Source organism: Hemicordylus capensis, chromosome 5, assembly GCF_027244095.1.
Source record: "Hemicordylus capensis ecotype Gifberg chromosome 5, rHemCap1.1.pri, whole genome shotgun sequence".
Classification (NCBI taxonomy): Eukaryota; Metazoa; Chordata; class Lepidosauria; order Squamata; family Cordylidae; genus Hemicordylus; species Hemicordylus capensis.
In genome coordinates, this window is record NC_069661.1 from 109,331,615 (window position 1) to 109,353,660 (window position 22,046).

The 22,046-nt window shown below is 42.4% G+C and overlaps 1 protein-coding gene across 13 annotated transcripts in view; it reads right to left on the reverse strand.

Annotated features, from left to right (window-relative positions):
• The window catches only part of PCDH7 (protocadherin 7), a 557,215-nt gene that overhangs the window by 468,257 nt on the left and 66,912 nt on the right, over positions 1-22,046 (reverse strand). The window contains exon 2 of one of the 13 annotated variants that reach the window (XM_053253016.1): positions 1,972-5,506. The exons of the other annotated variants lie outside the window; for them this stretch is intronic. Coding sequence (XP_053108991.1) covers positions 5,429-5,506 — 78 coding nt within the window. The 3' untranslated portion in view covers positions 1,972-5,428. Of the gene's footprint in view, positions 1-1,971; positions 5,507-22,046 lie in introns of those variants that run through there. 13 annotated transcript variants of the gene reach the window in all.

Consider the following 22,046-nt stretch of genomic DNA (forward strand, 5'->3'; position numbering starts at 1 on the left):
ACACACCTGAAGACTCTTCAAAGTCCACTGCTATTTTTTAAACTGTGAAATAGCCTGTACCACACTCATTAAAGAGCCAAGTAGCTGTTCTGGGACCTTCCTCCCAAAAATCATGTACGGTTCCATACGGCCTACTTATGTGTGAATGAGTGATCACTGTGTTTATCACTCAATGTCACCTCAAATGCACAAAAGTCAACAAATCTGAAGCCCTGGAGGGCACCAGCCAGTCAGCAGGAACAGAAGTTAGGTGGATGGACCACTGGCACTATAAAACACCTTCATATGTTCCACCAGATTCAGTATGGGAACTTCATGCAAGGCCATTTCCACATCAGCAGGGGCTATCAGGCACTCAAGTACTGGAGGGTTCCGCAGGGGGAGGTTACTTTGTCAAGAGGGTGAAGGGAATCAGCAGCAGTGGAACTATGCACATCATCATAGTCTCGAGCCTGATGTCAAAGCAGAGACTTGGGGCTGTACTGGGACTGTTTTCTCTGGCCCAACAGCCCTTCACTCCTCAGGCTTGGCTTCTGTGCTGGGTCATGACACTCAGTAGCAGTGGCTCCACCTTTTCCCTTCCTCCCCAAAGCCCCTGCGTAATCACTAGGAGGAAGCACTTTGATTGATGGGGAAGATAGCATCAGTGTGGGTCTCTCATTCAAGAATTCATGTTGCCGTTGTCTCCTCCTAGCATTCCCTATCCACAAACTTACATTTGTTCCTGCTTGTTGATGGGGAGGGTACCAAGAGCAACAGTGGCTGTATGGGGGTCACACTGCTACTGCCACCTTCTCTCAGCACTTGCCATTGGTGGGGGTGGGGCTCAGGGTCTGTATGGGGCCCTTTGATACCCCTGGACTCCAGGGCTGGTGCCAACCTGACCAATCACTGGAGGCTGGCCTTGGCCTCTGGTCACATGTCAGTAAATTCAGCTGAGTTCAAATCGTGTCAACAATTGATAAATTGATCTTTTAAAAAATCATAAGCACATTTTGTTTCATACAAATTGGTGCAGAAACTGAGGATATTTGAGAAATATCTGGGAAGAGAGAGCTACCAATTTCAATGTTTCTAATTTATTTCTGAAGCTGGCTTGGACTGCCATCTCTACGACATGATTACTTTTTCAAACTCTGGCCAAGAGAGGGGTCAGCATGTGGATTCTGATTCCATTAACAGCACAAAACACAGTCCGGTCACAGGCCAACATCAGATGTAGTGAACAGGGGCCAAATAGGGATGCCAATGTCCACGATTTCCTATTTCTAATCTGAAAGCTGCATACTTGCTGTTGCAGACAGATGTCTGAAAGGGAGCAAGAGAGCAGAGAATACCATTATATCACAGTTCAACAGCAGAAGCAATAAAAGAGCACATCGACTAGATGCGCAAACTGATGTGCAATTAACTATGGAGAGTAATAAGTATTTGATGTACAACAATAATTCAGATCAACATTATAGTGCTTGAAGGACTGCCCATGCTTGAATAGGAAATCAAAGGTGCAGAAGCCCAGTGTGGATAATCATATGGTTGCAACAAGCAGCACATTATTAGTACTTGCACTGCAAAAGCTTCATAACCACTTTGGCAGATTGGTGTTCCCAATGGCTAATGTGAAAAGACAAAAATATCCAAATAAATAAGGAACAGGTATTGTGCATTTCTGTGCTAAAAGACATTGACCATGACTGTAATCAAGAATGGGGCCCATGTGGAATATCATTGTAAGATGACCTCAAAAAGGTACCTTTCCATAGACAAAATGGTAGTATATGGGAAAGTATTTCTTTTAGCTTTTTCTCTCTTTCTCTTTTCATCACCATGATTCTCTTCCCTTTTGTGTTATACAAGTGTGCAGTACTGTATTTTCGTTGAATTTTTTTTCAACTGAACTTTTTGCTGTGTTTCCATATAAACCATTTCCATATAAACCGCCAATGCTAAGAGAACAAAATATATTCATAGAACTATGAAGCAATTTTTTTTTAAAGGAATAGATTTTTTAATAAAAATTAATTTTACTTATTGATTTTGCGGAGAGAAAAATCAATACAGTAGAAGTGTACAGACTTTGAAGTTTGATAATATATTCTTAATACAATAAAAAGGTCAAAACTTCTACCATATGATAGATTCCACCACCTGAGAATGATTACCAAAATGTGGGCAGACCACAAGTGTGTTTCTAAAAATAATAATAGTAAGGAGAATGTGTGACCAAACAGAGGAAAGGGGAAATGACAGATAGCAATCAAACACGAAGGGCAGGATAAAGCCAAAGTTAAGCATTTGTAAGTTCCAGTTATGTCCATGGAGAATCAGGTCCAAACTAGACCTGACAGTGGGCCTGTGATTGGATCTCCCACATTTTGTATAGAACAAATGTAGCAGCATGGGGGAGGGGTCAGATTTCGATCCGGGCAAAATGTGGGTGGGATTTCTCTATAGAAAAAATAGCAGCTGTAGGAGCAGCAATTTAAATCAGGAATGTTGCATGAGGGAAGGGTTAAGGCCCACGACTCCTCAGCACTGTGACCCCAATTTGAATCCAGGTAATTGTACATTTACAATGTTCTGAATTGCTACCATGGAGCTGCTCCTTTGCACTGCTTAGTGGTGGTCCCACTCCTACCTTTCAGGTAGATTCCAGAAGGTATCACTGCTCTTAAAAAAAAGAGCTACTGTATGTGGTCCTGTAGGGCTCCATTTTGTCTCCAATGCTTTTTAAAATCTACTGGAAACTGCTGGGAGAGATCATCAGGAGATTTAGTGCAGGGTGCTATCAATATGCTGGTGACACCCAAATCTATTTCTCCATATCAGTTGTTTTACTGTCTTTAAAGTAATCTATCCGGGATGCTTGTATACTGTTTTATTGTGTGTAATTATCAGCCACTATTTGTGTATATTAGTTATATTTGTTGTTCTGGTTTTTTGTCTTTTGGCTAGCCAATGGCTGTAATAAAAACTGACTGACTATTTCTCCATATCAACTTCATCAGAAAATGCCTGCCTGGAATCAGTAATGGGTTCAATGAGGGAGAACGAACAGAAGCTGAATCCAAATAGCAACGTACAAGTCCAAACAAATAAGGTACTTATTGTTGGAGGTTGGAATTAAGGTTGCACTCCCCATGAAAGAACAGGTACATGGTCTAGGAGTACTTCTGGGCCGAAATCTCTCCCTGGTATCTCAAGTTGAGGCAGTGGCTAAGAGTAATTTCTATCAGTTTTGGACGATCCACCAGCTATGTCCGTTTCTGGAGATAAATGACGTTGAAACAGTGATGCATACACTGGTAACATGCAAGTCTTACTACTGCAAAATGCTTCTCATTGGACTGCCTTTATACGTCATCCAGAAAGTGCATTTGGTGCAGAATGTGGCAGCCAAGTTGGTCTCCAGGGCTACTTGAAGAGACCACATTGCTTCTGTCCTAAAGGAACTACACTAGATGCCAGTACATTTCTGGGCAAAATACAAAATGCTGGTTATTACCTATAAAGCCTTGAACAGCTTGGGCCCAGGGTATTTAAGAGAGTGCAACTTCATGAAGCCTGCCACCTATTAAGACCATTGGGGGAGGTCCAGTTCTGGTTACCACTTGCTCGTTTGTTGGTGACCCAAAACTAAGTCTTCACTAGGGTTGCCCCAGGGCTCTGGAACATGCTCTCAAACAAAATCAGAGCCTCCCCATCTCTGCTTGTTTTTAAGCAACATATTAAAATGCACCGATTTTATCAGGTTTTCAGTTCATAATGTTTTAAAGATTTATTAATGTTATTTTTAAATTGTTTTAAATGATCTTTTATTTTAATTATTGTTTATGTTTTAATCCATAAATCACACAGAGATTTGTCTATGGAGCGGTATATAAATGAAAAAAATCAATCAATCTGAATTATAATGACCTGTAAACACTGTGGCTCTGACCTGTAATTGCCCCCTGCTACATTGTGTCTTTAAACAAAAACCAAACCAAACCATGGGAGTTCCAGTCACAGATCACCTGGCATCTCATATAGTTGTGCCCTTAAATATATGCTTTAGTTCCTCTACTGAAATCAATAGGACGTAAAAGGGCTTAACTCTGGCAATATCCTGCCCCCAATGTGTGATCTTGAACACTGACTCTCATTCTGACTCCCATAAAAGGCATATTGTGAATGCAAGTTAATTGTATAGTTTTACAATGTCAGTATTAGTGAATGCAACATAAGGTCCTCATATAAATATACCAGACATAAACCAACAATCTGAAAAAGCTAAATGTATGCCTTGCAGGTAAGCAAACAACAACAAAAGAAGAGAATAAAATAAAATAACATGGAACATTCATTGATACTTAAAAAACCCTGCTTCTCACATTAGATGATGGAAATGACTGATATGAATGAGACAATGATTTGGAAACATGAGGTGGCCTCCATCCATCACCTCATAAATCAATGTTTCCAACTTCATGTGTGTTCAAATATATTTAATCTCTCAGTTACAAAAAAATATAGTCTTTGAATTATTATGACATATTAAGTTTAACAAGGAGTTGAAATGCAAAGGGGGTGCCCCATCATGCAAATTATCCTGTAATTAAATGGAACCCTGTCCTCTTCTAGTGTAGGTCCAATTGGGAAAGGCCTTTTTACGTGATAACTGTAAACTTCCTAACTCCATAAATATGCCCAGACAAACTTTTAAATACATATATTTAAGCAGATCAATGGTTAATTTTTCAGTTTCCTGACGGGACCAATTAGCAAGTTCCATACATTTAATATCTCATTCCAGCCAGAGGGTCCAATATTGTCTTGTTTACTCCATCAATGCTGTGATGGGATTTCTTCAGATTTTCCAGAATCAGTTCTGAGGTATAGTTACCATTTTCTTTGTGGGTCTAGCACATGCTTAAGGGATCTTTTGCTTCATCTATAGCACAGCTATCCAAGCCTTTCATACTCATCTTCTTCTACCAGTCCCCTCCCCAGTAAAATCTGATAAATTCTTTGTCAGCGTTCCAGTCTTCTCAGAAGCATATTGAAGGGGGAAGATCTCTTCACAGTCCTATGTAAGATGGCAATGTGATTCTGTTCACCGATAGTTGGCCATTTTGTTTTATAAAAACCTTTCTCACATCCCTTCGGATCTCTTGAATCAATTCATTGCTCTTCCCAAACACATACACCTTCATCCCAAGAGGTAATTTGAATTTCTCATTTGCACACCTTTTTTAAAAAAATAAGAATGATTCAGAAGTCTGTTTGAAAAATAATGAGTGTTTGCTTTAAAAGTCTTTTGAACTCTGCAGAGACCCCCCCGCCTCTTGGGAATCGATTTCTTAGTATGACATTGTTAAACAGAGGTCACTTTTTTTTTAAAAGGATCCAACATACGCTAGGAGTTGGAGCTCCATTCATATATATTTCACTTACGAGCACATACATTCATTTTACACGATTCCTCAATGTGGCCAGGGGGCTGCGTAGTCTGCACTGTATCCACCTATAAAAAATACAAAAATATATATCTGCTTACCGGGATGTGAGCAGGGTTTAGCTAACCTATTCCTACCACATGGTTTTCATTTCTTAAGAGAGATTCTTATCTCTGCACCCTTAAATCCAATCATACTGCATTAGATGGGAATGTACATAGAAATAACATTGCAAGCTTGAAAACGACAACTTAAAACAGAAAATAGAGTCTGGGGACAAGTTTATTTTAATTAGAAATGTACTAAATTTTGCCTCCTTTTCTAGGCTGTTTTAGCACTTTTCTCCTCAGTTCATCCTAAAAGCAAATCCTCTCTCTTCTTAAAAGATAAAATTTATGTTGCAGTACCAGTTACCAGTACTAGTTACCAGTTGTCTAAGTAAGTGGCATCTAACATAGCACTAAAGAGACCACATGAAAGCACTATAAGTATCAATACATGCTATGCTAACCAAACAATATGGAAAATATGCAACTGCCACTGAAACCAGAAACCCATTGTCTCCATTTTTTCTCTACCCTATAACATCTAGTAAATAAAAATCTGTGATACGACATCATTGTGTCCACACACACACACACACACACTGAATGAAATCAAATTATGAAGCTCACAATGCAATGACATCACGTCATGGTGTTTATTATCCCTACCTGCTGCCAATGTTATCCCCACATTCAGACTGGTGATCCAAATGATGCTCTCCCTGACCATGTTCCCTAAGTGTCCCCATATTCACCACTTGTCTGGATTTCAAGGCATGGGGAGGAACTCTCCCTCTCCCCCTTGTCCAATGCTTGCTTCTGCAGATAAGCACTGGACAGATGCCTAGGGAACATGGCCAGGGAGTGCAACGGCATGGAGGACATGGCTTTCTCCCCTCCACATTGCTCATCCTGAATGCCTTCTGTTACAGAGAAAAAGAAAGAAAAGGACATATAGGCACCTGTCTTCAGCGGCAGTGAGGTGTCCTCCATAACATCTATTTCAAACCTCCATTGTCTGCTCTGGTTCGTAATTACTGGCTCCAATCCATGATAAGAAAACCAGTCTCTGGCCTGTAATTACATTACAAGACTTGACAAGCTGAATGTGTGTGTGTGTGTGTGTGTGTGTGTGTGTGTGTGTGTGTGTGTGTGGTGCTTTGTGAGTAAGCCAATGACCACACACACTCCCAAGGTGCTTGCATAGAGCTGCTGGCAAGTGTGATCCAGAGACTTCTCTGCCATTGTGTGTTTACCAAAACGAATGGACATGCCATGTTATGGAAGTACAGATTGCTGATAGGAAAGACATAGAGAGCCTCTATTCAGTAGATGAGTATATCATATCCTAGAATATCGGCCTCTTTCTGAAGATATACATGGTGAGCACCATGCATGCAGCAAGACTTCCATCCCCCCCCCCCGATACCAATTCCCTTCTTCCTGCCCACACATACTGTACTGAATCATTAACTGTAGGGATGTGCAAAACATTTCAGGTATAGATCTATACCCGAATCTATACCCAATCTATACCCGAATCTGCCTGTTCTGGGCGATTTGTGCACGAAACAAATTGCCCATCTGCAAATCCTGAAAGATTCGGCTCCAAAACAAATCGCCCAAATTTCAGAGCTGAAGGTTTTGTTGTTTCAGACCTCCATTTCGTGGTGATCTCCATGTAGTCTCCATTTTGTGTTTGACATCTATTTGAATTTCCCGCCCTTCCATGCTTCAGATCAGTGAACGAAAGCATGGGCTGATCTGCTGGCGATTCCCTCCTGGTTCCAGATTGGCTCGTTTGGCTCTTGCCACTGCTGACTGACCCCATATTGGCCAGGGAAAGGGTCAAAGAAGGGGCAAGGGGGGGAGGTCAAGGAGGGATTTTCAATTAGATTTAAAGAGGCAGCAGCCACCATCATGCCTTTCTGCCTCATGGGAGGAGAGAGAGAGAGAGGCAGAGAGAGGCAGAGAGAGAGAGAGAGAGAGAGAGAGAGAGAGTTTTGCTTTGCCTTGCCTTGCCTATTGCCTTCTGCCTTGCCAGCCTGAGCCCAGCCTGCCTTGCCACCCAGCCTGCCTGCCCCGATAGCTGCTGCATTGTAGCCTGGGAATGGATTATCTGCTGCATTGCTTTTTTGTTCCTGAGAAGAAGAGAATTCTTTTTTCACCTGTTTCCTGCTGCTAAGAGAATAACTGCCTGCCTGTGCAAGCTGTGTCTGTGCCAGCCACCAGGCCCAGCCCCTGTGGCCACTGGCCACCTGGCCCCCAGTTTTCCAGGCTTTTGCCCCAGCCCCCCCCCCCCCCGATCTGAAGACTGAAGAAGGAGAAGGAGATTGAAGAAGAGTAGACTCAGAGACCAGACCACAGAAGTGGACGACTGGACACACAATGTGGGTGAAGCCCTAGACTGAGTGAGTGTACCTCTCTCTCTCTCTCTCTCTCTCTCTCTCTCTCACACACACACACACACACACACACACACACACACACACTCTGGAATTCTGTATTCTTGGGAGTTTTCCTGTTTGGAGGGAGGTTTTGGGTTGCAGTTGAATTTAAAAATTTGTGTGTTGTTTAGTTTAGAAGAAGTTTAAACAGGGGGTCTGTGTGGAAGGGATCCCCATTAGCTAGTACTAGTAGGTGGGTAGAAGGGTAGTGTAGCCTCATGGTTTTAAAAAACTACTCTGACTTTTTTCCCATTCCAAAGATTTGGAGGGGGGCATTTAAAAAACAAAAACAAAAAACAGAAGCCTGTCCTCTAGCCTTCTGTGCCCATAATATATCAGTATTAATATTCTCTGCCCAGCAGCCAACAGGCTCTGAGTGGGCAGGAAGGCACAGACTCTAGCTTCCTTCGTGTGCCCATTTACCCCCGCCCCCATCCCCAACTGCAGCATTCTGAGGCCATGGCAAAAATTAACCCTAAACCCACTAACCCTTTTGCAGAGCACACACTCACAGGTATACTATGCTTCCCCCCTACATAATCTCAAGTCTAGCAGTATATATATTATGCAGTTCAACTGGCAAGGATGGTTTATTGTTGTGCCTGTATTTTGGGAACCTCATGGATGGGCACAGGACAGGCTCTCTCTCTCTCTCTCTCTCTCTCTCTCTCTCTCTGTGGACTTCTTTGCAAAGAAGATTGGTTCATATTGTGACTCATAGCATCATCATCATTTTTATTCAGACTAGGTTGCTGGCATCTACAATAAGTTGTACTGGTGCCACAGGCTCTGATCTGTTGCAGAAATGTCAAAAAAAACCCCAAAAAACCAACAACCCCGCGCCAAAAAACTGTGTGCCATTGTTATCATCATCACTCTTTTACTTGTTTAGGTGGGCCAAACCTCGCTGTTCCACTGGCAGAATGTTGTTTTGCACCCTTCCTTACTTAAACCGCTTTTATGGCTGGGTGTCACAGATGTAGCTGTGTCTGTTGCTTGTGAATGAAAAATGCTTGGGGGAGGGAGGGCAGGGCACATTTGATGCTGCTGATGGCCCTCATCTGTGTCTACTGCATCTGTGATATCACACTTGCTTGTTGCTGGCTGCTGCTGTTACCCTGCATTGGGAAGGGGCACATGGGCAGTGCATTTCATTGTTGTTTCACACTGTTGTGTGTAGATCAATTGCATTTCAGGGGGGGACACAAGGGATGTGGTGAGTGACACAGTAGATGTGCATGACCTGTGGAAACCTTGTTCTTTGCAAAGCTCTGCTGTTGTTGATGTGTGCTGCATCCACCCTATGGAACAATGGGGACAGACAGTGCCCATTTCTGCTTGTGGACACCTCCTACGAGTGCCACAGTTGGTCAGGTGGTAGTGCCCCAATGGGTGCCTGCTACTATCCAGGTTTCAGAGTGATTGGGCAAAGGGTTGATTTTTAAAGTATTTCTGAAGTTTGGGCATCTTTGGGGCAGTTTCAGGGCAGAAAAGGGGCTCCTGGGGCAGAAGAGTGGGTCGGGTGGTAGTGCTCCAATGGGTGCCTGCTACCATCCAGATTTCAAAGGAATTGGGCAAAGTGGTGATTTTTAAAGAATTTGCGAAGTTTGAGCGTCTTTAAGCTTTTCCCCCATAGGGAATAATGGGGATTTCAGCAGCCCTATAACTGCACTTGGGGGGGGGGATTGGGGTAGCCCAGAGTGAATGGTGGTGTAGTGCACATAGGGTGCCAACCACCCCCATACCCACAAGCCCATGAGGTACTGGGTTTTGTTGTTTCTGAGGTGTTCTGAGTGTAGGTTCTCTGGTAGCAAATGAGAGTGCATTCATTTTCAATGACAAACAATGAATAAAAAGGAATAAAAGAAAGGCCACATTTGAGCCCTTCTATGCACTTAAAAGGGTCAATGAATTTCAAGCACTGTTTGTGCATATGATCAAAGGCACCCTCTAATGAGCATTATGGAACACTTCAGACAGTATTTTTTTAAAGTGCATACTTGAAACATCTTAAGTGTGCACTTAAAAATGCAGATTTTTATTGTAACAAACATGTGTACCATAAAGGTACACTAATCAGGGAGCCAGTACTGACTGCAGCTTCCTGTTGAGTGTACATACACTGCAGCAAACTTGGTATTTGCTTGTGCATAACATCTAAAATGAACCTAGGGAAAATCTAAAGCAAGATGAACATCCCCCTCAAGCTTCCCTTCCCTTCTGGAAATCTAATCATAGCCCTTTTCAGTTGTTTGTCTGAATGGGATGGCACTGCAGCACAATCCTGATCCTCCCATCTCTCCGAGTTTAATGCTGCACAGAACTTACATGAGTGCACATGTGTGTACTGTCATCAAGAGTTCCACAGTTCGCCCCTTCTAACTGGGCAAAGAGGCACCTTTTACTGTGGTGATTCTCTTTATTTAGCAGGGGGAGAGTAACTGGCCCTATCCACCCCCAGCACAGTACTTCCTCCAGTGACTGTTGCTGGTGTCTATCTTGTGTTTTAGAATGTGAGCCCCTTGGGGACAGGGATCCATCTTATTTGCTTGTTATTTCTCTGTGTAAACTGCCCTGAGCTATTTTTGGAAGGGCAGTATAACAATTGACAATAAAATTCAGCCATCCCAGGTCCTTGGGAAGGACTCGATGTCTGGATAAAACAAACCAGTCAATAACACCTGTCTGACTGTGTAAACAAATAATAATAATAATGTCCTAAGTTCTGTGCCAATGGAACACATTGTGGGGTGGCGGGGTGTCTGTGTGTTTCCACAGGCATGATCCTGTTCCCCCTTTTCATATCAGCAGAGCTTGTGCGTCTGTTCTAGAAAAAAACATGTAAGAGTTCTTCTAAATATGGGAAGCCACAACCCCACCCCAATGGACATAGAATCACATGAAATCTATATGTACACGTACCAGCAATGAAATGTCTAATGAGAAAATAAATGGCCTGATCTTACATATGTATGTTTAGAAGTTCCACTGTATGACTAAAGCTTGATCCCATGTATGTGTGTGTAGGATTATCACCTTGATGTATCTTATTGAGCGAGGTATATTAAGAGAAGAAGCTTCAAACAGTTATTGAACACATGTTTTCCATGCAGAAGGTCTGGGGTCCCATCCCTGACATCTCTCCAGTTAAAAGTAGTCCTATTCTGACATGATATTGTATGTGCGTTCAAGGTGTCTGTACACATGTACATGTTTTTATGTGAATGAATGTACATGTGTTCCTTTTAAGAGTGAACTTTGGTACAGGCCCCCTGAAATGCAGGATACAGATAGGAAGTGTACTGAAGTATGTGCATTCAACAGAATTTGTGAATAACTGTATGTATGTACAGAGCTGTATGTACGTACACTGTACACAGATTATTCCTTGATCATGTGTGAATAGGAAGGTCTGAGGTTGCTTGGATGTTGCCTTGGAGAGCTGTTGTCACTGAGACAATATTGAGCCAGATAGACCTATCCACTCCAAAATAGCTTTATATGTTCAGCAACAGAGAACAGATAAATCTCTTTGCCTACTTGCAATGTTAAGCATCTTTCAGCTACCTCAAAGGCAATAAACCTAAGCAACGTGTATATTTGACAACATTCTCTAGAGAACTGGAAGTCCATAAAATAAATGGATTAGATTTCTCCACAAAGAAAGCTTCTTGTTAGCGTGTGACAGATGTATTTTATTACAGCGATGTTCTTCAATTAGGAAATCATCAAACTATAATTTACCATGAAATAAAAATAAAAGTGGGGCTTTAAAAAGCTTCTCAAAAATCTGCTAGCCAAAGGCTGAAATAATTGAGGTGAGGATGGTGTAAAGCAAAAAGAAAAAGTGTGGGTGGGTGGAGGCAAAGACAGATTCATACACAACCAGAAACAAGTAGTCCTTTTTGGATTTGCGGGTCAACTCTCAAAGCTTCTTTACTCCTAAACAAAGTGAATTAGTGTCACAACAATTTTCATAAGTAAACTTCTCAGCAAATTCAGATTCTCTAGAATATTCACTAGAACTAGCTGAACCCACACAGAGCATCTATGCATGAGGAGTTTGTTGCTCTCCTTGCCACACACCACAGCCCCCACTTTATTGCTCAGTGTCAGACACCCACTCTCAGCTTCCCTCTCCCCGCCGCTTGCTTGCTCACTCCCTGCTTGCTCACTCACTCACTCACCCCTCTCCCCACCACCCACCTACCCTCTCCCCACCACTCGCCTCCTTGCTCGGCCACTCACTCACTTCCTCCCCACCCCTTGCCCACTTGCTTGCTCACCCCTCGCCCACTCTCTTGCTCACTTGCTTGCCCCTAGTCCACTTGCTCACTTGCTCGCCTGCTTTCTCACTTGCTTGCCCCTTGCCCACTCGCACATTCACTTGCTTACCCCCTCCCTCTCGCTCAACCCTCCCCGCCACCCACTCATCCACCCCCTCGTCTGCCCCCTCCCTGCCACCTGCTCGCTCACTCACCCTCTACCCACTCCTCTTCCCTATCTGCATATGGAACCCCCACTGCCCAATGACCACAGTGTTTCTGCTCTGTTACCTCCAATTGGTAAAGCAATGTGTGGGTGGGGCTTGCCACGTATGTCCTTAGCGTATTTTATATATATATATATATATATATATATATATATATATATATATATATATATAAGAGAGAGAGAGATTCTGATTCACTAGAATATCAGAATGTTACTACACAGTTTCCCAAGACTATTACTATAACTAGCAATCTTGCCACCCAGAACAAGTACCGAACTCTGCACCTTGCCCATTATCCAAAGGAACAATGAGGCAAAGCAAGGATGTTGATGGATTTGGGGGCGACTTTTACATCAAGGCTGAAATGAAAGTTCTCAGTGCTCAGATAGACACCTTCTCTTCAGATGCTGTTGTGCCAAAAACCTGGTGGCTCCCAATGTTGCATAGCACTTTCTCTTTATTCATAGCAGTGACTGAATGTGCTTTATTGTGTTAGGCTACAGGCACAGAACTAATGAAAAGCTGTACTGCTGCCACACAGCCAAGCTGGCTGCCTCTAAGTAAGCTTATCACTGGCTTTTCACCCACCATCTTGAAAACATGTTTACTTGTTCTATATTGAAAAGAAAACACTAGCTGTCAATATTTAATGTGGCCTTTGCTTTTATTGGGTATTGGTGCAAGCTGTACTTAGGACAGGTGCCCCTAGCACCTTACCCTAGATATGCAATGCAAAACTATTTCTTTAATCCAGAGGGGAAAATAAGCCTAATTTCTAGAACATCTGAATGTACAACAAAAGACCCCCTGTCCTGATACACAAAGAAGGCCCAACTCCATCCTGTGCAGACATTCACGCACGGGCCCCATTCCTAAATTTTGTTAATGGAAACTTCCATTTGCACAGGGATTTACATGTGTAGACTAGTTACACATTGAGTCCTTTCTTACAAGCAGTGAGGAAGTGCAAGAAGGTTAGTGGGGAGGAATCCCTAAAGTGCTCACCTCCCTGCAGACAATCAAGGGTGTCTTCCTTGGCGGGTGGATCGCCCGCCCAGATGACTACTGGCTGCTGCTGGTAGCTTGGAGGCCAGGATGTATTGCCCCACCCCCTGGTGCACCAATAATGCACCGTATGAATGTATGGTGCATTATGGAGATCCCCCTTTCCCAAAGCTGTCTATGATCTCTGTAGTCTGCCAGATGATCACAGATACAGGGTTAGGAGAGTGCTTACTCTCCTAACCTCAGTTTGGAGGGTGGCTGCCTAGATGTTTTTGCTGCTGAGGCGTCGGCAGTATAGGGCCCAATCCAAGTGGTTCACATGCACAGAAAAGACCAGGCTGGGCTTCCTTAGCCCAGTTTGCATGAGCATGTGAATAGCTTCATTGAATATACCTGAGGCACCCCAGGCTTCCAACCACGGAAGTGCCCACCATCACGCTTACAGCATTCGACTCTTCAGCCAAATGCTATAATCATGAGCAGCATAGGCAGAGGGAGTGGTTGATGTGCCAGGGAACCGGACTTCTAGGGACTTCCACTTTGGATGGTGTACATGAGTATGCTAAACTTTTAAATAAGTCTGAAGGCAGCTAATGCTGCATCAAATTCAGAGTATTTAAGGCAATATGGAGTTGTGGTCTAGAGGGCGGATGGCAGGATGGAAGGTTTTGGAGGGTCAGGTCATTTGAAATGGCTGAGCTTTTGGTACTGAAAAGAAAGGAAAAATAAGCAACTCAATTCAAAAGAAGGAAAGAAATTGAAAGATATATGCTTTTGACTGTAATGCGAATGATTCTTAAGGTCACCCATCTATTTTCATTGTTTGATGAGCTTAGCATCAGGAAGTGAGTTGCTCATATGAAAAAGTCACTGCAGAACAAACACACTACACTTCACCTCACTCAGACCAGAGACGCAATCTTCAATTGGCATTGATTAATTAGTGCAGACTAATTTTAATTCTCAGGGTTGAGAATTAAATAAACACTTGGCTATGTTGCTATGTCCGTTGAGTCTGTTGTATTACTATAATACAGAATGGCAAAGAAAATGGTAAACACTGCTCTTCCTTCTAACACAAGTAGTAGTTTTTGTTTATTGAATTAAACTGCATTGCATTTCCTTAAATATTTCAAATAATGTAGGTTTTGGTAGCATGCAATTTTAAATTCCTTAATTAATCTGTTAAAATTAATCTGTTGACAATTATTCAACCAGCTAACCATTTGTTGACAGCCCTACCTCAAACCCAATGGGTTATATTCAAATAAAGTGTCACAAATAGTCACAACTAACTTGTCCCATTGGTCTCAATGCCCTTAGTCAGGATTCACTTTCTTTGGAGTCAACCAAATACTTTTCAGTGGAGTCAATAAATATATTCAGCTGGGACCTATCAAGTGCTGAGTAATCAAATGCTGTACATGCATGTGTAAACCAGCCATAAAGGTTTCAAAGCAGTGCTGGAATTAATATAACAATCAGCTATGTATAAAGATAGAATATAGTTGGGCTAGATTGTGTCTCAATGTGCAAAGGTTTGGGTTCATTGTACTGTATGACAGATGTCTCCTCATGTAGTCAATGGCTTGAGCCTGAACAATGGATGTCTGCATAATTGACTTTGCTGTTCACTCAGGTTAATGCAACATCGAATTACAGGTCAAAATTATACCTATACAATTACTCTAAGCGTATAACAATTAATTTTTCTAATAAGCAAGAAAGCACTGCACCATGCCAAAATACAGTCAGCAAAAATGAAAAGCAAGAGAATCAATATTTGCAAGGATGACAGATCTATTTGACCCAGACACCGAATACTACACCAGGCTTAAGGAAGGAATTGCTTAGGGAAAATAGTTCAGGGCAGTGGTGGTATGCCATTGCAGTTTTATTGAAGTAAATGGGAATGACTATGCAGAAGCTAGAATTGTAGCCTCCACTTTGCTTGTAAAATCCGACTTTCTTGTGAAGAGGGAAGACCAGACCTAAGGATTTGCAATACAGTTGCTGGAAACGTCATTATTGGATCACAGGCCTTGCAAATGGCATGAGTCCAAAATTGTTAGAGAGCAAGTGACCACACATGTAGTTGCTACTGATGTATAATCATCTGAGCTTTGAAACACGGGCGGGGGGAGCAGCGTTCCTTCTAAGGCATGCGCACGTGTGTGCACGCACACTTTTTAAAAATGTCCTCACGGTTAATTTTAGATCCCACTCTGGTTGAATCAGGAAGGCTCCATTCTGAATGCATGTGTGTGCACACTGCCTTGATACTGCCACCCAGAACAAAACTCATTCCGCTCACAGATGAAAAAAGTTAGAGAGAACACTGGGGGGCAGGGGTGGGGGGAGAGTAATTGTCCCCACTCTGCCTTTCTAAACTGCCCTGGCACAAAGTAGAGCTGTACATTAAAAATCTTCTGATGTCTTCATCTTGAACATATCCTCCCACCCACAGTTCTTTCACAGGTGCAGAGAGCTCTTTGAACGATGCTTTGGTGTAAACATTTCAGAATGCCTAAGAGTCTTGCCTGTGTTGTGGGTGGGACATTCTTCTTCACTGAGTCTAAATCCATGTGTTTGTTTATGATTCTGGGAGGCATCTGCCTTGAACACCACCTCCCTGTGTGGATAGCAGTGGTGTGATCTCATTCGTGTTCTCCGGACCCTCCACATTACTTAATGCAAATAATATGCTGAACACTTTAAGGGCATTTTCTCAACACTGTGAAACCAGATTGCTGTTTGTCTTTTTATGTGCTTTTCCACTACTCCAGATTCTGCCAGGAACAGCTCAGAATTTACTCTGCCAGCTTCCTATGTAAAGAGAATGGTGGCTGGGGTTCAGGAATTGTCCATGGAGGGGAGGACATAGATTTTCATGAAAACCGAAAATCCCCACCTTATCCTCACCTTTCCAAGAGGGTCACATCTATTGTTGCATCCAGTTGAATCCCAGTGTAACAGGGATTCCCAGAGGTTGTTCACAAAAATTCCCAGAATCCTCAGCCAAAGGCTATTGCAGCTGGGGATTCTGGGAGCTGTAGTCAAAAACATCTGGGAATCCCGGTTATAGGGAACACTGGTCACATCTTTGATACCATATGATATTTGAGGCTTCTGTCTGCTGCAACTGCATTTTGCTTGGCAAGCTATGCATATGCTAACAATCCCCCGCCGAATTCTTAAAACCTCTAGCCCCAAATAATGTCTAATTCTCCTATGGAGTGGCCATATGATGGAAGTAATGCATGAGCAAGAGAAGGAGTACAGGAACACAGTGGCTTAAAAACAGGGATCAACAAATGTAGGCTTAGCTTACTAGCCAGCCATTATTTGTGGTCACAGTCAACCCCCTCTCTTTCCTCAGATGCATTTTTAGCAAACAGACAGAGGACTTAGGAGAGAAGTGGGCCTTCTGTCATTTGCACTGGGACATGGAGATGGTAAGGAATAGTGGGAGCCCTCTCCTACGGCTCAGAAAGAATTTCTGCTGTTTCCTAACTTCTCAAAATGGGACTTCTGGGCACTTTCCAGATTACACTCTACAACAGTGTCATTACTGTCCACTAAGTGTGCTTCTGTACTGCCTGTGTATCACAGTCCCTGTGCTGTCAGCAAGGTGCCATTCACATTTCCAATGCCTTCTTTCGGATTGTATCCTTGCACTTTAGTCCTACAATGTTACATGTGCGTTGCAAAAACAATAGCTGTATTTTCCCATTGTAGGAGGGTTGTGCAAGCTATTTATGTTTTCAAAACAATCCTGCCAAGCCGAGGCATTTTACTGCTGAACAGTGTGTAATCTGGAAAGTGCCTTGGTGAGGAGATGTATATCAATCATGCTCACCAGAGGGTTGGAGGTCCTGCCCACTAGCCAGCTTGCAAGTGGAATTGTAGATGCCTGCTTAAAAATATGCCACCATTCATGCACAAATGCCCTGCGACCTGTCAGGACAATGATTCCAGCTCACAGCGCCATACACACTCCATCAACATCCTGAAGTACAGTTCCACTGATGCTGCTGAATTGAAGAAGCCTTAACATTGGCAGGTGACATTTCCGGCTCATGTTGCCATGAGTGACCCAAGGCCTTTTCAATCCAGTCGTGCTGCTTCACACACATTGTTTCCAGCATGGGGTTCCTTCACATGCTGAATGCACAAACCTGCCCATAACCCTCCCAGTGTTTAAAGAGTCTGGCTTGTGAATTCAGGATGCTGTGATACAGCTTCAGCGACTTTCTCTGTTGCCAGTGCAGATTTCCTCCCACTGATGTTAAAAATACTTAGCATTCATACAGCATACTTCTAATGTTCAACCTGTGATGTGATAATGGTACAGAAATGAAATGAGAAATAACATTAATCTGATAATACTTGCAACAACAACCACCCGGCATTATCTTCATATTACAGACTGAGGTGAGGAAGAGCTAGGCTGACAGAACTTTGCTTGCTGAAAGTAACTCAGGGTTTGTTCTTTGAATGAGATTTGAACCAGCAACTTCCTGGCTTACAGCACATTTCCACAAATCCTACACTACTTCTCGCCATCATACTGAATTCAAAGGGGCTTACTTTCCTGGTAAAATAAATATATTTATTTATTTCTTAAGGAAGCACTTCTTAAGGAAGCAAAGCACAAGCTTCAGGTGGTCGCAAGTAGCAGCTGCTAGTCCTCCTACATTATTGAGCCCACAAACATTAGTCAGTGACACTAGTTATTTAATAGGTAAACATCTTCTACCCAGCCTAGAGGGCTCAAAGTGATGCATATATAAAAGAGCAGGCCACACACATGGAAGTAATAAAAAAGATTGGGGGGGGGGGGTACACGATGTAGCATAAAATTAATCACAATAACTAGAAGTTAGCTGCCAATGCCTTCAGAAACAAAGAACTTTAAAACGGGTGAGGAAAGCTGCATAAGGAAAGAATGGGTTGTCCCTTGGAAATGGCTACGCTGCAGCAATGGGATGCTGCTCCCAGCAGTCCTTGAGCAGTGTTGGCATGCAAATGGCAGGGTTGGCACCTGCTGAGGTGGGTCAGAGCTATCTCCTCTGGGTAGCTGGGTTGCCACATTCTGTACAAGCTGCAGCTTTCAGTCTGTCTCGAAGGGCAGCCCAGTGTAGTGCTGCTCTGGATGCACTGCCTGGGTTGGTTGGAAACAGAACTTTGCGACCATATCCCAGAGGAAAATCAGGGGCTGGTGGCAAACACAGCTACATTTAGGACATACTAATGAGAAACTGGAACTTGGTCACTTCCAGTACGCTGCAATGTCCTTAAATGCCATTGCAACAGACGTCACCCACAATGCTCTCTTTAAAAGCATTTCTAGCTAGCTGTTTTCTGAGCTGGCAAAGCACTCCTGGCCACTCACTGTTCTGCTCTCTTCAACTCAAAATGCGTCCCTAAAACGGCATTGATTTATATAAAGCCGTCACCTAGCCCTCGGTGAAGTGAAAACAAGAAAGCTGATGTTACAGGGCAAGATTGCCAAACGGGATGCGACACAAATGTATATATTTTTAAAATGCAATTGCATTTCAACAGATATCACCCGTAAGGGGAGAGAGAGGAAAGGGGTTGTGTCAATTTCCTTAGCTATTTGATCAAGGAACCTAAGTGGCTAACTTATAACCAGCCCGGAACTGTATCTGCCGCTGTAATTTGCTGCTATGTAAGGTCTTCAATGTGCACACTCAGGGTCACAGGAGACTGCTAGAGAAGTGATTTTTCTGAGAAGCACATTATTCACGGAACTAAATGATTTGTAAATGTATTTAAAAATAGGCTGGGAAGAAGCAGCAGCAGCAGGAAGACAAGGGTGATGCATTTATCGTTTGCGGACACTGTTATTGCACTACCCATCCCTCATGCACACAGGATGTCATGATAGTTGCTCCTATCTCTTGTACTTTAAACAATCACCAAAGTGCTGCTTAGGGCACAATCCACCAGGATGGATTCCCACACACGTTCCATTGATTGCCACTGAAAGTCTGCATAGGAAAACCTCTCAGTCAGGGAAGTCAGGGTCCTACAATTAGGCAGAACAAGTCGGCTGCTTCAGGTGGCAAATTTTGGACTCTCTTAAAAGAGCACTGACAGTTATTAATTTCTTTTATTGCTAATTTATATAATTGTTTACATTAGGTCCTTATAAAGCCCTTTAATGGTAATGGGGCAACACTCCTACCTTGCTTGCACACAGTCACTTGTACCCAGGTTTCCCTGCTACCTTGCTTCCACATAACCACAAACTGGGAGCACATACAACTCCCAAACCTGGCTAGAACATAGTTTTGGATTGTGTGAATGAACTCAATGTCTGAACTGACCCAGTATAAAAGAATGCTAATTACAGTAGCATAAACAGAGAAAGCCTAATAAAACCCATCAGTGAGGTCACCAATCATTCATTCATTAAATTCCACAAGAATTCAGCAAATCCAACCTAGAGACCGTGATCCAAAGAGTTTGGGCATGCCCAACGGGGTTTTGGACATTTTAGGACCTGCCCCCCCTTCCCCATGGCCACATCCCAATCTGTTTTTGAAATTCATCTTAGTTTCAAAAATGATTTGCAAGTTGCATGGAGGATGGCTATTCAACAAACACAAGTCCAAAACTTGTGGTTTCAGTCGGATGTTTTTTATTATCCTGACTTTACTGGCCAAAGTAATTGTGTTCAGCACCTTCAGATTTTTGAGTTCTTCATCGTGGCTACATGGAACTCCCTAAAGGTTTATTATGTGGCCCTTATGCACTGCCGTTAAGTCATTTTATTGGAAAAAATGATGTACCCAAGTAGTTTTCTTTTGTGGAAAGAAGTATGTTGTTGGAATTTCTTTGTAATTCTTTTGGTCTTTAATCAAAGAATAATGCAATGGTTCTTAATAAGAAAAAAGAAGCTTATTTGATATTCCTTTGTCTTATAAGCATAGCATGATGTACTGGTTTAATTAAACTCAGTTGAATTATCATATGGATTTTATGTGCTGGCAAATAATTGGTTTTTTGTTCTCTACAAACATTTTGTTTATAGAAATGGATTTTATGATCCTTAATATGAGATTTTTTTAAAAAAGAAGAAAAAGAAAGGAGAAGTCTTAATTATGTTAACTTTGGATACTAAGCATTACTTTAAAATTAATTCTGTAATGATCATACAAATGCCATGTTTCTTAATAATTACTGTTCACTCTGAAATGATGACATTGGTCTAAGCTCTACATAGGCCTTGAGCATCCTTACTGATGTCTATTGATTTTGATATATAGGGATTGTGAAATATATGGATGTAGTTCTGGAAACTTTGCTACTTTTTTTGTCTCTCATGCAAGAGACCAGTCATCCCATGTTACGTATGTTATTGTGGTTGCAACCTGCCTCCCATTGACATCAGTGACATGTTCTACAACATTTAATCGATCTGGAAATGGTTTTCTAGACTAAGCCTTCATTTCATTTATTATTGTTATTTACATTTTATATCATGCTCTTCCTCCAAGGAGCCCAGAGAGGTGTACTACATACATACTTAGGTTTCTCCTCACAACAACCCTGTGAAGTAGGTTAGGCTGAGAGAGAACTGACTGGCCCAGAGTCACTCAGCAAGTATGATGTCTGAATGGGGATTTGAACTCGGGTCTCCCCGGTCCTAGTCCAGCACTCTAACCACTATATCACGCTGGCTCTATTGGTTCCAAGTCATTGTGTTTAGGCTTTCCAATGATAATCACAGCTTTCCAATGATAATCACAATAAATATCTTATACACTCTCAGTTGAAAGAGTTAGAGCTGATTTGGCCTCCATGTGAGCACCACTAAAAATGCCTCAGTGTGAACATACTCCCATGCAGTAGTCCTAACATTTGTCAACAGCTTACCACTTATTGGGGCTGATCATGTGATGCTAACATCCATGCCAGTGCCACACTTCCTCTAATGCGCTGACATTGACCTGGAACATTTCACAAAGACCAATTTCATGTTGAACATACTATCTACACTGGCTTGCAGCAACTTAACAGGATTCCTGAAGGGTTCATGTAGGTGATTTGACATGTGAAGAAGCATGATCTTTCTTTACCACATGTATCTTAGCCCCATAAGTTTACCCAAGAGATGAAGGTAACTCTCATGAAAGATTTGTCAGACCTGGGCAGCTAAATCCTTACTGGAGTTCAATTGCCACATACACATACAGTTACCATGGTATAGCCCAACCCAGAGACCTATTTTCACATGTGGAGATCCTGCACACTAGTCTCTGTTCATAGGTCTTAACAGCTTGCTCATGCCTACTTTAAGTGCTGCGATCAAGCTATACTGTAAATATGTAAATTTTATAACAGGTTAACTGTCGAGGCTTTCCTTTAAAAAATCCTAAGAACTGTAGTTTGGTAAGGTTGCTGAGATTTCCCCCACTGGAGATCACCAGTCTACAGAACTACAGTTCTAGTGATTCTCTATGGGAGAGGAAATGTCCATGATACCAGTTTCAGGCTGTAGTGCAGATGCATAAATATATTATATTCAGGTATTCAGAACATCACAATGTTCCATGGAAGCTTGTTGTGATCCCAAGTTGTATTC